Source organism: Amphiprion ocellaris, chromosome 8 (genome assembly GCF_022539595.1).
Source record: "Amphiprion ocellaris isolate individual 3 ecotype Okinawa chromosome 8, ASM2253959v1, whole genome shotgun sequence".
NCBI classification, from domain to species: Eukaryota; Metazoa; Chordata; class Actinopteri; family Pomacentridae; genus Amphiprion; species Amphiprion ocellaris.
Window position 1 is genome coordinate 17,122,801 of NC_072773.1, and position 18,252 is coordinate 17,141,052.

The 18,252-nt window shown below is 39.2% G+C and overlaps 1 protein-coding gene across 2 annotated transcripts in view; it reads left to right on the forward strand.

Annotated features, from left to right (window-relative positions):
- Positions 1 to 18,252, forward strand: part of LOC111586199 (solute carrier organic anion transporter family member 4A1-like) — a 31,982-nt gene extending 13,730 nt beyond the window's left edge. For both annotated transcript variants that reach the window (XM_055013164.1, XM_055013163.1), the window contains 10 exons: positions 3,580 to 3,670; positions 4,110 to 4,231; positions 4,320 to 4,431; positions 5,789 to 5,943; positions 6,282 to 6,552; positions 8,692 to 8,854; positions 11,097 to 11,272; positions 12,391 to 12,455; positions 12,555 to 12,703; positions 14,234 to 18,252. In XM_055013164.1, the coding sequence (XP_054869139.1) occupies positions 3,580 to 3,670; positions 4,110 to 4,231; positions 4,320 to 4,431; positions 5,789 to 5,943; positions 6,282 to 6,552; positions 8,692 to 8,854; positions 11,097 to 11,272; positions 12,391 to 12,455; positions 12,555 to 12,703; positions 14,234 to 14,422 (1,493 nt within the window). In that variant the 3' untranslated portion in view covers positions 14,423 to 18,252. The remainder of the gene's footprint in view (positions 1 to 3,579; positions 3,671 to 4,109; positions 4,232 to 4,319; positions 4,432 to 5,788; positions 5,944 to 6,281; positions 6,553 to 8,691; positions 8,855 to 11,096; positions 11,273 to 12,390; positions 12,456 to 12,554; positions 12,704 to 14,233) is intronic.

The following is an 18,252-nucleotide window of genomic DNA, read 5'->3' on the forward strand; positions in this document are numbered from 1 at the left end:
AATTCTGGTGTTTGAAAAGCATCTGTTCAAAAACACTAACGGAGTGGTGGTTGTTGCCCTTAAATAATTCAGGTGTTCTGGGTTCCATGTTAATTTCAAACAGGTAGTTAACATGGAGCTCCACAGTTTGAATAAGTAACAACACTGAGATGCAGGACAGAGTTTTTCCAGTTATCCTTTCAACATGATATTGTTCTTTCAGCCTTTCATCTTGAATTCTCTAAAAACAGGACTTAATCAGTGCTAAGCCACATTAACAATCAATAGCTGACATTAAAAATGAATGAATTATTAATTATTGAATTATTGAACAATTAATGTTTTTTCATACACTAATACACTTTCATCTTTTGTAATTTGTCCATCCAGCACAAAGATAAAAGTTGCACACTCTAATATTTTGTTGGACTGCCTTTAGCTTTGAGTACGGCACTCATTCACTGTGGCATTATTTCGATAAGCTTCTGCAATGTCACAGCATTTAATTCTATCCAGAGATGCAATCATTTTTGACCAAGATCTTGTACTGATGATGTGAGAGGTGAACTGCTGCGCAAAGTCTTCTCCAGCACATCCCAAAGATTCTCAATGGGGCTGAGGTCTAGAATCTGGAGGTCAATCCATGTGTGAAAATGATGTCTCATGCTCCTTGAACCACCCATTCTCAATGTGAGCCCCATGAATCCTGGCATCGTCATCTCGGAACATGCCCATGCCATCAGGGAAGAACAAATCCTTTGATGGAAACATCTGATCTATCAGTATATTCAGGTAGTCAGCTGACCTCATTCTTTGGAAACATAACATTGCTGAACCTGACCAACCCCAGATCATAACCCTAACCTCCACAGGCTTGTAGGCACTAGGCACGATGAGTGCATCACTTCATCCACCTCTGTTCTTACCCTGATGCCCCCATCACTTTGGAAATATGGACTCATCAGACCATATGACTGACCACATTTCTTCCTCAAAGATGATGGTTCACCACTATCCTTCAGGTTTTAATAATGCGTTTGACGGTTCTCAACCTGATTTTAGTAGTTTCAGAAATCTCCTTAGTTGTTTTCTTAGCTTGATGCAGGGCAATAATTTGACCTTTCTGAAACAGATTAACATCCTTTCCATGACCACAGGATATGTCTTCTGACATTGTTTAAGAAATGAGAAGCTCCTGACTGCATCAGCTAGGGTTCAATAAATTGTTGCCAGCTGAAACATGTTCATCACTGCAGTAATTATCCAAAGGAAGGCTCTTATCTATTTGCTCAGTTAAGTCCAGGTGGCGACTTTTTTTTTTTTTTTTTGGCCAGGCAGTGTATATTCTGTTCACTTTTTTTTTTTTTTTTTTTTTTTTTTGTGAAATTTCAGTCTGATGACTTTATTATTTTTCATTTAACTAATGGCTCACGAAACACTCACATGCCTGTCATGCTTCTAAAAACAGACTTCATACAGACCCAACTAAAATTTCTGCAGGAGCTTTACAACTCAGCGTATTAAACTGTGGTTTCATTATCAGGCTGTTGCCTCATTTTTATTTACTTAAGTGATTAGATAAGATTCGTTCTTGTAATAACTCTCCTTATTTAAATTTTGGAGTAAAACAACAACTGTTATATCTCTCTGTAGACCAGAAAATATTGTGATTCTCTTGAGGAGTCAATATTTGGGCCTCTGCTGAAAATAAAAAGTGACATCTTGAACATGAACCCAACAATTTCATTGTAGAAAGTGTGCATCTGTCCACGGCAGCTCTGTCCACTGTGCAGTAGAACCATTTAGATTAGTAAAGCTCCATATTATGACTATGACATGTTTGAAGATAATTAATGTTACCTCTGGTGTACCACCTGCAGAAGTTTAGCACAGTTTTTCTCACAAATTCGAGACACTTTAGATCCTGCTGCTGTGTGATGCTGCAACTGTTTAATGAAATCAAAGAAAAGACAAGCATTTGTTTGATGTAGAACAGAGTCTGCACTCTGATTTTAACACTTGTGTTAGTGTGTGAGGTGTTAAATCTGTGATACTGAATGAGCTCAACTCCAACGGGTTCTGACCCAATTTAACCGCTGGTTATACAGCTCCTCACCTTCTTTATTATCCGTATTGTTGTTAACAAAAGCTAACTTATGCAGCTAAAGTGCAGAGATAGCTGTCAGATATCAAACAATGTGAGACTTTTGTTCAGTTTTATTGGAGATAAAACGCAGACGTCCAAACACAGCAGTTTGTAAGTGTCATTAGTGGATGATATCAGTAAATATAACACTTGAATTGACATTCAAAAATTGTGACTATGGCTGAATAGTGGAGTACAGCTATGGATATTTCTATACAAATATGGGCTTAGCATGTAATGGTAACCTTTTTGTGTTCTATAGAAAGCAAATTTATTTAGAAGTAGAGGTGTTTTTTTTTTACTCTTCTGGACTTTGAGAGGAAAAAAAACAGTCTAAATCTGTAGGTTTTGAGTTTATTTTGGAAAAAAGTCATCCTAACTTGTGTCACAATATCACAACAGCAATATCAGGTTATTTTTTCCATTGTCTGGTTATGTTTTCATTTATTTTGTCTAAAAATGTCACAGAACAGTCAAAAATATCCATCAGCGTCCAATCTGGGTTGCTGTCAGGTGTTCTTGTTTCATCCAGCAACCCAGATTACTATCATAAAACTATCATATATTTACAGTAGTAGCAGCAACTCTTTGAACTAACTGCCTCGCTGACAGGTGGTCAGAGAGTTTCTCAGTATTCCCTGCTCTGTTGTCTCTGCCAAGACACTCTCAGCTGGTTCAAGTCAAACAGTAAGGAGGCTGCAGGCCACAGTTGTATAGACTCATGTAGAGAGGAGAGGTGTGTTTATTCAGTTTCAACTCATATTGGCAGCTGAACACTGATCACTCTCTCTGAATGTTAACTCTTGTGAATGTGCTTTGATTACATAACATAATGACAATACATATGCAAACAGGAGGCCTCTAGCACATGTTGCAATAAACTCTGTCCTTCTTTCCTCGTTTTAATTGTGTTGAAGTTAAATCTCTCCCTGTAGGATCAGATAAAGTACTACTGTCACCCTATGGAATATTGCCAATTAGCAGCAGCCATCAAGCAGATTGTCAGTGAATTTGTATTACCTCCATTAAGAGAGAATTGGATACAGATAAGAGAGTTTATTAGGTAGAAATGACCACATTGATACATTCATACACTCACAGTAACACAGTCAATGTGGTCATTATTATGTTGCCATTAATACAGATTAAGTGCCAGCCCTGTAATTTTTTCTCTTAGAGTGTGTCACCACCAGTCTTCACCATTCAGCATTCGCTGTTCCCTATATCAAATGGCAACAGTGTTCTCACCAAGACATACAAATTCAACAAGCACCCGGTTTCTCACTTTAAGCCTCTTTTTCTCATGAAACATAACTTTCTAGATACAGATCCCATTAAAGGGACAATAGCCCTTTTAAACTGAAGAACAGGAAGGCATAAGTGGGAAGCAGGAAGTAGACGCTGCAAGACTGACACACTCGTCTTCTGAGTCTGTTGTATCTGTCGCTCTATAGGAATCTTTTACGCAGCGGCCGTTTTGGGTCCAGCAGCAGGCTACCTGCTGGGAGGATACTTCCTCAGCATCTTCACCGAGATCCACCTGACGTGAGTCTGCTTTCAATGGCTGAATATCCCAAAACACACCAGAAAAAAATGGACTAGATTATAAGGATAGAACTTTGTAGAGCATATCTGTTGAGAATAGCGCTGACTATAGTATACAAACTTTTAGATAGAAGTTTTTAGAATACAATGGACTACAGTCTAAGAATAGAGCTGACTACAATAGGGCTGACTAGAACAGAAGTAACGGGCATAATAAAATGCAGTTGATTAGAATAGAACTGACGAGAGTAGAACATACTAGACTATAAAAGTTTGAGTTTGACACCCCTGCACTAGAGTATAACAGAACAGAACAAGCTACAGATTAGTGCAGGACAAACTAGAACAGAACAGAATAGAATAGAGCTGTCTCACTGCAGCATGTAGAAGTCATCATCTGTAAAGATCCAGTGGTTCAGATGTGTCTATGCTGTCACAGGACAGAGATGACTCCAGAGGACCCAAACTGGATTGGGGCTTGGTGGATCGGCTTCCTAGTAGGAGGAGCAGCAGCTCTGCTGATATCGTTCCCCATCCTGGGCTACCCACGACAGCTACCAGGTACCACTGCTGTCCACTGCACAAACACACACTCATGGATCCACTGCCAACATATATAGGAATAGTCTTCATGTGTTTCTTCTTGCAGGATCTCAGGAATACGCCTCCATGCGGGTGTCTGAAGCCCACCAGCTGAAGGATGGAAGTCACACAACAGCCTCAGACCCTCAGTTTGGCAAATCAGTCAAAGACATGCCCAGGTAGTGCACTTACTTCCACAGGAAGAAGAAGAGCTGATTTAGATATAGTTTAGATGGGTTATCCAGTAACAGCATCATGAGGGTTGAAAACCAAACCAGAATGACTGAGAGCATCAACATGAGGAGCTGCTTTTGTACCATAAATTGAAAAATTAACGATATATTGTTCAATATCTCAAGAAAAAAAAAGCTGCCTATGAATGCAAGCTGTCAGCATTCAGTGTTACTGTAGGATCGTTAGATTTTTCAAAGGTGCTGAGAGTTTAACTGTTGAAGAAGAAACAAATCAAAAAGCTCACACTTATTATTTTAGTGGCTGTTTGGTAATGTGGAGGAGGGAAAGTAGAAGCAGAGGAGAACCTCAAAACAGCAGTAGGGACTCTCACTGAGCTGAAATTGAGTGCTCATAAATTAGATACAGAGCATAAATGAAAGACGTTGCTTTGAAATTCTTAAAGCTGAATGCTGGACTGCATGTTTGCTTTTCCAGTGCAGTGTGGAAGGTCATTCTAGATTTGTTTCTAAGTACAGGGAGGGCCAACAGTGTCAACAGGATCGACTCACATGCTCATACACACTGATCACCTGCCAGAACAGAACAAAGAAGACTGAATTACGTGGTTTAATATGTTTATTGCAATAATAAAGAGATGATGCTGATTTGTGAGCAGAGTACTGATGATCAATAACAAGGAATTCAGTTTTTTCCTCATTTAACTGCTGACAATGTTCAGTGTTTTATCATCTATGCACTTTAGTCATGGCCTGAAGGTGCTGGGATCTATGGCTCTTATGTTCAATGATTGTCATTGACATAAAAATGAAAGATAGCAAAATGTCTATGAATAATCCTACCAAGGTGTAGTATTTACAAAGGGAATAAGATAAGACTGACCCCTAGGGTAGACCATACTTCATTTCAGACCTTGAAAACAATCAGCTCAATGATGTCCCAACCTGGACAAAAAAGTAAAGAACATTTAGGAACATTTAAATCAAGGTACATTCTGCAGCTGCATTTGAGCTGCTCGCCTCAAATGTTTTCAGAAACACATTTTGGTGAACTATTATAATACAAGAGAACGTTTCCAAATGAGCTGCCATGTTTGTTCCGTTTTGAAATGTGGGAGCAGACAGAACACAAGGGAAAGCGTTCATCCAAACAGGTCAAAACAGGGGATTACATGGCACATTATGTAACATGATGATATATCTTCAGATCTAGTGCAGTGTTTATCAGCAGGTTATTAGCAACATTTCCAGCAGCCCGCTATAATGAAAAGGGAAGCTAAAGTTTATTCAGTTACAGTTTCTGCACACTCTGCTGCCCCCTCACTCTCTCTCTGTCCCTTTCCAGATCTGTGCTGCTTCTTTTAAAGAATCCTACATTCGTGTTCCTTTGTTTGACTGTTGCTACAGTGGCCACCCTCGTCGCAGGAGTGTCCGCCTTTGGGCCAAAGTTCTTGGAGTCACAATTCAATCTCAGTGCATCAAAAGCCTCCACATTGTTTGGTGAGTAACTAATAAAGAAGTAAAGTCATGCAAATGCAAATCTACTAAAGGAGTGACAAATGGATGTCTAATATCTAGAGCGACACAAAAATGGCGCTCTTGCTGCTCTGTAGAAAGGCTCCCTGCATGCTGTTTACCAGTAAAGATTTTGTCATGATAAGTGTTTGAGGAATGGTCAGGTGTAACCAATAACATTCTTCCTTTGGAGATCATTAACATTCCCAGCAAACACCATCAAAATGTAGCCATTTGAATGCTGTTTGCTTTCAAGTGTATTTTCTTTGAAGGTGAAGTTCAGCCAGATTTTATGACTCTATAATTTTGTTCCCTCCTTCCAGGATACATAGTGGTACCAGCGGGAGGCGGGGGCACCTTGTTGGGAGGCTACATAGTGAAGAGGTTTAACCTGCGCTGTCGAGGTATCATCCGTTTCTGCATGATATGCGCAATGACCAGTCTGGCCGCCATCTTCATCTTTCTCATCCATTGCCCCAATGTGCCCATGGCTGGTGTCACGGCTCCTTATCAGTCTGGTCTGATGGGGAAACAGCAGCTGGAACAGTACAAACACCTGTATGACAAACCCAGCAAGCTGCAGTCTGGAAACAGGTGGGTGATGATAATGTCAGCACCTGTTAGTCTTTGACTGTTTTCAGGTAGTCTAGAAGATGATATTGTTTTTATCTGTAAAGTTTGGTTCGGGTTGTTGTCAGGTTTGCTCAGTGAAGCATTGTTTTCTGTAGACTGCCATTCTGTGAATGTGAGGCAATTTACAGCTCCTGTCTAATTATTCACATGTTGACACCACTGACTCACTTTTGAAGTCATGTTTCAAGTGGCTTTCTCAGAATCTGTTTTAGGAATGTCCATGTTTTGTGCTAAGATAAGTCATTTAAAGTCATTTTTTTAAAAAAATGTTTCAATTGAATATTTTTATTTCTTATTTCCACAGCCTTTTCATGTACTTACAGGTGCTGGTCATATAATTAGAATGTCATGAACAAGTTTATTTATTTCAGTAATTCCATTCAAAAAGTGAAACTTGCATATTATATTCATTCATTACACACAGACTGATATATTTCAAATGTTTATTTCTCTTAATTTTGATGATTATACCTGAATACTGATGAAAATCCCAAATTCAGTGTCACAATTAGAATATTACTTAAGAACGATACATAAAAGGATTTCTAGAAATGTTGGCCAACTGAAAAGTATGGACATGAAAAGTATGAGCATGTACAGCTCTCAATACTTAGTTGGGGCTCCTTTTGCCTGAATTACTGCAGCAATGTGGCGTGGCATGGAGTCGATCAGTCTGTGGCACTGCTCAGGTGTCATGAGAGCCCAGGTTGCTCTGATAGTGGCCTTCAGCTCTTCTGCATTGTTGGGTCTGGCGTATCGCATCTTTCTCTACATAATATCCCATAGATTTTCTATGGGGTTAAGGCCAGGTGAGTTTGCTGGCCAATTAAGAACAGGGATACCATTGTCCTTAAACCAGGTACTGGTAGCTTTGTCACTGTGTGCAGGTGCCAAGTCCTGTTGGAAATGAAATCTGCATCTCCATAGAGATGGTCAGCAGCAGGAAGCATGAAGTATTCTAAAACTTCCTGGTAGATGGCTGCGTTGACCTTGAACCTAAGAAAACACAGTGGACAAACACCAGCAGATGACATGGCAGCCCAAACCATCACTGACTGTGGAAACTTTACACTCGACCTCAAGCAACGTGGATTCTGTGCCTCTCCTCTCTTCCTCCAGACTCTGGGACTTTGATTTCCAAAGGACACGCAAAATTTACTTTCATCAGAGAACATAACTGTGGACCACTCAGCAGCAGTCCAGTCCTTTTTGTCTTTAGCCCATGCGAGACGCTTCTGATGCTGTCTCTTGTTCAAGAGTAGCTTAACACAGGAAAGCGACAGCTGAAACCCATGTCTTGCACACGTCTGTGTTGGTGGTTCTTGAAGCACTGACTCCAGCTGCACTCTGTGAATCTCCCCCACATTTTTGAATGGGTTTCGTTTCACAATCCCCTCCAGGGTGTGGTTATCCCTATTGCTTGTACACTTTTTCTACCACATCTTTTCCTTCCCTTTGCCTCTCAATTGATGGTGCTTGGACACAGAGCTCTGTGAACAGCCAGCCTCCTTAGCAATGACCTTTTGTGTCTTGCCCTCCTTGTGCAAGGTTTCAATGGTTGTCTTTTGGGCAACTGTCAGGTCAGCAGTCTTCCCCATGATTGTGTAGCCTACAGAACTAGACTGAGAGACCATTTAAAGGCCTTTGCAGGTGTTCTGAGATAATTAGCTGATTAGAGTGTGGCACCAGGTGTCTTCAGTGTTGAACCTTTCTACAATATTCTAATTTTCTGAGATACCGAATTTGGGATTTTCATTAGTGTTCAGGTATAATCATCAAAATTAAGTGAAATAAACATTTGAAATATATCAATCTGTGTGTAATGAATGAATATAATATACAAGTTTCACTTTTTGAATGGAATTACTGAAATAAATAAACTTTTTCATCATATTCTAACTATATGACCAGCACCTGTATTAGCAGCATCCTTCAGAATGTTTCTATGATGATGTACAGGAAGGATGAGAAAAATTGACATGACTGGTTCCTTCTTTGCCGTTGGTCCCCATTTGGTTTCCCTTATCTCCTGTGTTCTATTTGTCCCTGCCTCCCTCTGTTCCTCTGATTTCTGACTCTTGTTCCCCCTCTTGTCTGCAGCTTCTCTTTGGACCTGAACCTCACAGTGGACTGTAATGCTAACTGTAGTTGTGTCAGAGAGCTGTACAACCCTGTGTGTGGGGCAGATGACATGATGTATTACTCTCCCTGCCATGCAGGCTGCACCTCCATCAACCACACTGATGTCTCCACAGGCAAACAGGTGCAGCTCACACTCTTCTCAAACACGCTGTCATTCTGAATGGAAGGAAAACTCACACCTGATTTTCTAGGATCTGAGGCAGATTAGATAAAAGCAAATAAACAGGGAAAGGCCTGGATATACAGGAGGAACCTCCTCGGGTTGGTATAGTAATAAACAGCCCATCTGATGGAACAAGCATGTATTAGAGCTAATCTACCATACATTTTCTGACATGCATATAGAAAATATAGCTTTCAAATGTGCTTTGGAGCTTGTGGAGCCACAGGTCCACATGCGCTCTGCACATTATATTTCAGACAGGGTCCTACCATAACTTTACAACAAGGTTTGTGACCACCTATGTAACATTAAAGAACAGCTTCTAAGCAGGAATGCAATTTTTTTTTTTCCCCCAATGCTAAGCAGCTACACTACCGTTCAAAAGTTTGGGATCACCCAGGCAATTTCATGTTTTCCATGAAAACGCACACTTTTATTCATGTGCTAGCATAACTGCACAAGGGTTTTCTAATCGTCAATTAGCCTTTCAGTACGATTAGCTAATGCAATGTAGCATTAGAACACAGGAGTGATGGTTGCTGGAAATGTTCCTCTGTACCTCTATGTAGATATTCCAATAAAAATCAGACGTTTCCAGCTAGAATAGTCATTTACCACATTAACAATGTCTAGACTGTATTTATGATTAATTTAATATTATCTTCATTGAAAAAAACTGCTTTTCTTTCAAAAATAAAGACATTTCTAAGTGACCCCAAACTTTTGAATGGTAGAAGTTATTTTAATAAATTTAATGCATTTAAAGTGTGTATTTTCAAGGAAAAGAGAATCTGATTGGGACTCACTGTCAGCAGATATTAAATATTAAATAGCCTAGACCAAATTGGGGGCAAAAAACGTCTTCCTATTTCCTCCATATACTGAAACGTTCTACCTTACATAAATGAGATGTTATGACTGTTCTGACGTGATTACTGGGTTCTATCGCCATCATTTCAAGCTGAGAAGCTGAAAACACTTTCCTCTGTGTCGGAAGACATGTCCTCAACCTGCATTCTTATTAGCAAACCATCAGTCCCGTATGTGATTTTGGCACTGATGTTATTGAGGCAATAAGAAAAGTACATTGTTAAACAATTATCTGCCAATGCTCACTGTATTTTTTCCATTACACAAGAAAACTACTGTTTACCCTGGATCAGAACCAAAGCAATGGCAGAGTCAGTTGTGATCCAGAGCTCAACCTAAAATCTTTAAATGAGTTTGGAATCATGAGTCAATCACTAAATATTGCAATATAAATAAATACCATATTAATTAATGTGCAATTTAATGCGATGCAATGTGACAGAAATTCCACAAATGGTCCATTTAGGAAAATTTGTTGACCTTCTCAGATGTTTTATATATTTATAGATCCACTTTTTTTAAGTTATTTTTTTGGCCTTTTGTTGGCTTTATTTGATAGGCACAGTCGAGAGTCAGACAGAAAAGCAGGGACAAGAATTGGGGGAAGACATGCAGTAAAGGGCCGTGAGCTGGAATTGAACCCAGGCCACTGCATACATGGGTCGCTCTCTCAGCCAGTTGAGTTATCTGGGTGCCCTAAATATCTATATTTTTATACATACTATACATTTATAAATGAAGTTGTAGTAAGTGGTGGTGTCACATGAATCCATTGTATCGGTGTGTAACTGTCCTGATTGTGAATGGATATGATAAAATATTAGAAACGCCTCTTGAGCTAAGAACTAAAAAATTAATAAAATTTAATTGGCTGATATCATTTTTACATTTTTTATTGTGAATGTGTGGAGCTTGTCACAAGCATTGGACCTAAAGCACACTGGCTCCAAATAAAATGCCACATGTGGTGAACAGTCAACCTCTCGCGCTATGCTAAAGAGATCTGGGACTTAAGCTCAAAAGTCCATCGCTGGCACTGCCTGTGGATGAAAACATCTTAACCACAGGACAAACCAATGTTTAAATCAAGTATTTCTACAAACTATGCCAAGCTTTGCAGAAGCAGAATTCCAAATATGGCACCACTTCTGTGTCCTTTGCTGTGCAAGCTGTATGCGTCACCCACTGTCCAAAATGGATTTAAACACTGGGCTTTTAGTGAGGATTTTCTTCTCCTTGCTTCATTAAGTGAATGCAGGTAGAGACTTGACTTTGAGTTCAGTATGTTCTGTGCTCCATTATGTGTGACTCTGTCTGTGTGTGTTTGCAGGTGTACTCTGGATGTAGCTGTGTGGTGGGTAATGTGTCCTGGGGGGAGGAGGGCTTCGCTCTGGCAGGAAAATGTGGCAACTCCTGCTACCACTTGCCAGTCTTCCTCACAGTGTTTTTCATCACCATCACCTTCACTTTCCTCTGTCAGAGCCCAACAGTGACTGCCATACTCCGGTAGGTGGAAAACTTCAACCTGCTGAAAGTGATGCCATTTTGTGTGTGTGTGTGTGTGTGTGTGCGTGTGTGCGTTTTCAATAGTTACTCATTATGGGCTCATTTTTTTCACTGTAGTCTAAAGTCCTGCACCTCTATGGAAACAACACAATCATCAATAAAAATGACAACTGAAACAATTTTTTGTGCGGTATAACAAAGCTGTGATAAAATTAACATGCTAAACATTTGGTGTTACTAATGCTGTTAATAAATAGTAATTTTACATTCTATAGATATTTTACCACTTACACTTTTCATTTGTTTCCATATTTGCCTCCTTTCTGCTGTGCTTGTAATAGGGCTGGTCCAAATAGCAATTTCTGGGCTCTGGATATTCGGAGAGCTGACAAATATCCAAATATATACAGTTTATATATAAAGTTTGATCTTGCTTCGGAGACCAATAACATTAGCATAGCATTAGCATGGATATCGCCATCTTCAGCTTTTGTCTTCTGTTTACTAACAAGGGAAAAGTGAAGTGTGAGGTCAGGGTTGGTAAGTCCAAGTGATACGGGGGCGAAGGGAGGGGGGATCCAAATATTCGGATCCCAAAATTAATGTTCATATACCACCACAACGACCGAATTTTCGGATATTCGGGTCCAGCCCTAGCTTAAACACAGCCTGCAGTTCAGTCCAAAAATCCCACAATTTTTGTCACATGACTTTTGGCCGCAGCTGAGTTAGCCTCTTGGTTGCACTGAGCAGCACAGACTACTTTGTTTTTTTACAGAATGTGGTTCCCAGCTGTTGATATTAAGTGTTTCTGAAGCGAGACATATAGAATAAAGCGAGTTTCATGAAAATACTGTGCTCGTGGTCTCAAGGTCTTAACAACTGCTTTTATACATCTGCAGCTGATGTCACTTTACCACTTTACATGTATTCCCTGCATCAGGAAATTGTTCTGTGGGGTGGGATTATTACCACTTTTACGACTGCAATAACAGCTCACTAAGGATCCCAGCAAAGTGTCTATGGAAGCATAGTGATGCAGATTGAAAAATGAAACGGATGCAACTGCTTTGGATCTTCGCTATGCCTGCATGTCTCACTAACACTGTCCTGCATAGGTGTGTTCCAGACAGCCAGAGATCCTTTGCACTTGGTATTCAGTGGGTTGTGGTGCGCACACTTGGTAGGCCTGCTGTGTTGTTTTTCCAAGTTTACTTCAAACCTTTGAGTCACAGCCAAAGTGTCTTATTCTCTCCTGTCTGTGTTGCTGTTTTCCTCACAGGTACTATTCCAGGACCCATCGCGTTCGGCGCAATGATTGACATCTCCTGCTTGCTGTGGCAGGATCAGTGTGGTGAGCAGGGCTCCTGCTACCTCTACCAGAACTCAACCATGAGCCAGTACATACTAATAACTGCAATCATCTATAAGGTAGCATACAGGCTAACATGCCATTTACTCTCAGATTTAATCATCACAATCTTATGTTGCTGCAGAGGTCAGATTTTAAAATGTGGATAAACAATGATCAGAGTGAGCCATGCATATTAATGTTGCTTTTGTTTAGCATTATTGACCCTCTGAAACTTAACACAATTTAAAAAATACACAATTTATCAGTCAGAAACTACATAAACAAAAAGATTAATTTGATTTCCAACTTCCTAACAGTTCTTGAACTACCCATCTGTGTTCCATTGGTAAACATAACCAAATCGGTTCTGAATATTTTTTCATCAAAAATCTGTTTACTTATAAATTTTCTCTAATTCGCACTATTTAGATTTTGTCAAAAACAAAAAATGTTGTGCTCCACGCATCACACAGCACAACCATGACATTAGCAGTGATTCAGCTGCGAACAGCACAAACAATTCTGAGACTTTTCGCTGAAGTGCCAGTTGAGACAAGAATGGAGATTAAATTATCGTTTGTAGAATCACCATTTTAGTATTCCAAGCACACACAGGTGTGGGTGCTTGGAAATATGCTGTACATGCCCATTCCAGTTTTAGCCCACTAGGAAAACTAACAGGAGCAGAAAAAACCCAGAAACCATGTGGAATTGCAGCATGTCAGAATGATTTTCTCTGGCTATTGCCATTTTAAGCTTCTTATTATGACATTGTGTGACAAGAGGAATTCTGGACTGCTTGACAAATGACTGGACCCAATGCCCATTTTTTGTAGTAAAGATGTTAGACAAAGATTTTAACTCATCGTCATTTTCAGTCATCTGGAATGTATCTTCTTTGTGGCATCTTCTATAGGTTTACCTGGATTTCATAAAAATTTGAGTGTTACATTTAAAGACACTCCACAAAATGAGTTGGAAAATTTTGCTTAACACCAGAGCTTTAATCACCCCATAGTGTTATATGGAGATTATAAAAGAATATCAGATTATACATAATTCTCTCACAGTCAAATACAATGTGACACATACTTTATCAAATGTAATTTCCAGAAAAAAAAAAGTAATGTTTTCTTTGAGCCAGTCTGGTAGTCAGCTTTAAAAATGTTCTAATGGGGCTGTTGCTTTTTATTCAAAATTCAAACATTCAGTCAGACATGGGGAGGAAACAACATCTGAACTGTACTGACTTGTTTGAATTCTGAATTGCAGGTTGAAGTAGTTTGTCTTGTGATTTAGAGGAGGCTGTTCAGTTGGGCCTATTGCTGCTCTGTTGAGCTAATATATAAAAATGCAGAAGTGAATTTGAGAAGCAGTTCGTAATATTTTGGATTCACACTGCATGGTGAAATTAGCTGAATGCTACAATAATCACTTCCTGCCTGCAGCTTCAGACTCAACCCACAGCCATGCTTGCGATAGTGACCTTCTCATGTGAGAATGGGAAACATGTCAAACCATTCTTTAATTATATTTTTAAATTATCTTCTGTGCAGTTAATCATACACGTCTTCCTCACTGCTGTCATCTGTGACAATCTATTTCAGGCTTTGGGGGCAATTTTTTTCCTGGTAGCCAGCATCCTGTACAAGCCTCCTCCGGAGTCACCGCAAAACAGCTGTGAGAGCACTGACCAGGGAAAGGTGAGTGACCTGCCCATCAAAGACCCGCCTGAGGACGGCGTCATCGTCAACCCACACGCCCGGTCAGCCTCATTAACCAGTGAGGCTGACTGATTGTGTCTTTGTGTATGTGCCAGAATGCCTTCATGCACACAAATAATTTTTCAAACCACATGATGACATGCTGCTGTCTTGGAAGAAAACCCTGCTTTGTCTACATGTGTGTGACAGTGCCAAGCTGCAGAGGTTTTTATTTACTAATCAGTTCAAATTACTTTGTAGAATGTGAGCCTGATGCCATTTCTGTTGTGAGAAGGGAAGAAAGCATTTCTATCATCAGACTTTATAGTTAAATGGATACAATTACTGTTTTTGTCGTTCACTTTACACCCAATAATCTGAACTGACAATTTAAATCAAGTCTAAAACTTACCTACCTTCTTGGGTAGGTTTCCACAAAGATACCTGGGTTTGGACAGTTGATCCTGAAAGATATTTTGTGTCATAAGACTGGAAGGAAAGCGACTGTCATAAACTTCTGATTCCTTGTCTTGAAGCTACCGCTGAGCTATCATGGCTGTTTGCTTTGGTTCACTGTAATGCTGAACTGTGAACTGCTGCCTCAGTCTGAGATATTTGTGTTTGTCTGTATCCATTCTTCCCTCAGTCCTGACTGGTTTCCCCTGTTATAGCACACATTCAGTGGGATGTATCTGAGCATTAGGGGTAGCACTGCTTTCCAACATTAGATGCTTTACAACTGTGCAAACATTGGATGCACCTAACTGCACGGATATTTCACTTGTGGACTTTGTGTTCCTAGATTTCAAACTCTTTTAAAAAAATTTCTATTACAACAACAGTTCACCGAATAAATTGTTTCTGAATGCATGAGATGAAAAATAAGCTGTGCAGTCAGTAAATCTGTCTTTTACTTTTAATTGCAGTTTGTTCAAAAGTTTTTTGAGACTTTGCAGAGGCATAGAGAGGCAGCTGAACACTCCTGATGTAGAAGTAAATGAGATTCCCCATCTCTCCAGATGCATCTTGGCGTATCCAGAACACATTGCATGGCTGCTTACATAGACAATAAGAGTAGAAAATATGGATCCTTTGGACACATACCATTATTCTGAACACCTTCTGTTTAGCTGCTCTACCTAAAAGGACTGAAGTTAGAAGGTGCTGCTAAGATGGTCATCCTTTGAGCAGGTTCTCCATCTCCACATAGGACTTCTTAGGCTTTATCACAGAAGAATTCCTTAGACTTCATGGCTTGGTCCTTACATTCTGTCTGAACTGTGGGACTATGGATACAGAAGTCTCTCTCTGTCTGACAGTTCACTGTCCAGTGAGTTCAGTTTGCCACAGATAGACTCCAGTCTAACTTTGAAACTCATCTGAAGCATGATTAAAGCAAACTACATGCAGTGGGCTACAGTTTGGAGAGCTACTGCGAATGTTCTGAATACTTTGTGAAGCAAAAGTGAAATGAATGAATATAATGTGAACTAAAACTATTAACCACAGTACAGCAGCACAAATATATTTTCAGTTAGAAAAGCACATGCATATAATAGATTGAATTTAAAAGCAATAATTTCAGGGATGGAGAACATCACATTACTTTTGTGATCTACATGAAATAGATCTATATATAGATTGCTCTGCTGACCAATTTGGTATTAAAAACTGCTACTCTTGCGACAGAAGGTGTGATGCAACTTTTCCATAGAAATTGAATAGCTGCACTTTAAAAAATTAAATAAAGTCTTTGCAAAGTATGTGCTGACACAAAACAGGCATTTAAAGGTGGAGTAAGTCATTCTGAAAAACAAATCCATCCAGCACTGGATATTTTTCAGTGCACACAGCATGAAGAGATATTCACTGAATATGACAGAAAGTGTGTTGCATTTGAACCTGCTTTTAAAATTGTAAAATGCACCTTATAATGTGTTGTTTTCTGTGGAACTGCTGCAAAAAATATGTGTAAATTTCAATGCGTCCAGTTCAGCTATGGTCAACTTTACATGTGAATTTGGACCTTGACCAACAGATCTTTTCCACAGAGGACATGTTGACTTGTCACAGCAGCAAATTCACAGGTTTCTCATTAGCAATGTCTCAGTGATGCTAAGTGTCCTGGTAAATCATGACATGAAGCCACACTGTGTACTAATGTGATCCTAGAACTGATTGACCTGAATGGAATGCAGTTGTTTTAAATGCTGTGCTTTTCCTGCTCTGACCGGCCAGAATGTCTGGTCTAAAAAGGTCTGTTCAAGCTGTGTCTCCAGTGTTGACCACTGAATGAACGGAGAAAGTCACACATGGAGGAACCTTTTCAAGCTTATTAGCTGTGTCGAAGTTTTTATCAGGCAATGAAGTGAAAGCTAAATTTTCAGATACTGTGCCTAAAGAAAGGAAATCTCATTAGCTATGACATTCAGAAAAGCATTTGAATCAAAGTCTAGCTTACAAGTCCAACTTTTCTAAAGAGAATGTAAGATTTATGAGATTTATCATTTATGCTCTAAAAGGCTTTTAAGGGATTTAAGAGAATCTAAAAGGGTTCTATTCCCATCGCTTAATTGAATGCATGGTTGGAAGGTAAAACAACCAACCTGAGTTTAGGCTGACAATAATGGTGATAACTGGTTTAACTTAATATTGTGAGCAATTTCAACTCAAATTTCTGCATTTGTTGATTTAAAACAAAATTCATGTTGAGTTAACGTAATGAAATTAGTTTGATAATGACATTTTTCTTCCTTCCTCTATATTACAATAACCTTGATTGTGGAATAAGAGCTATTTCCCCTAAATCAATGTCATTTTTTGGTTCAATATAAAGTTTAAAAAGCTTTAAAAGATTGATGCAACTACTAATTATTTTTGTTGCTGAGCCTAAAACTTTTTTTAAGCATACATGCATTGTTTAATTTTTGTTTGAGATGTAATTTGTGCCCTAAAATATGAATTGTTTGTTAAAGTCCCAAAGGTTCCAACCACTAATAATTAGTGTTGTATGTTTGTCTCAGCATATTGACGGTAAGTTTCAGGAACATGCAGCGATAACAGCAACTAGAAAAGTGCTGAATGACAGATGGACTGTTAAAATGAAGTTGATTCTGCCACACAGCTAATAAGCTGCTGAAGCTTCCGACATTTTGGACTCTTGAGCTCTCCGTTTCTCCAGCTCTGATTGAACTTGCTATTGATTAAAAGGGATGCAGTGGCGTTGCCACTTTTTTGCTGCTTGAAGGTGTTTTGTGACAGAGCTTTTAAGAGGGATATTCTGGGAAGTAATTTGTAAGCTGGGGCTGCTGAAGGCGACGCACAACTGGCACGACGTGCAGTATAAGAAATCAGCACTGTTATTTGGACCTAAATATCACAGTACTGTAAGTCTACAAATGTGCCAAAGCAGTTTTGCCTAACAACTCTTGTACTTTGTTGTTTATCATCTTCCTTATTTATGCAAATAATTTATTTATAATATTTCAGCTTTCATATTTGAGTTTTGCATTTACTGTGTGATAACAGGAATGCTGCCCTTCCTGCCCTTTGTCAAGACGTCCTCCTCTTGTCTGCATTGTTTATGTGATCGTGAAACACAACTTGCTGTGTGTTGCCTGTGTTGTTGTTGTCATGTACTCTGCTCCTGTACGGACTGACCGAACAACCTGATGTTGAGGAGTTTGATTTCCATATGAATGTATATATGCAGTTCTCCTAATTGTGCTTTTGAAATCAGTCCCCAGGTTTTGTCAAGCCACTCTGTAAGCTGATTTTTATTCTTTTCTATTTTGATTTTGGTACTGTATGTTTTTCTAAAAAAAAAAAAAAAATGGAAGCAGTGGACTTGAAATCAATGATCTTTTTATGAAACAATTCAAAGATGTCAATTGTTTTCTAATTACAAAAGCTGAACAGCAGAA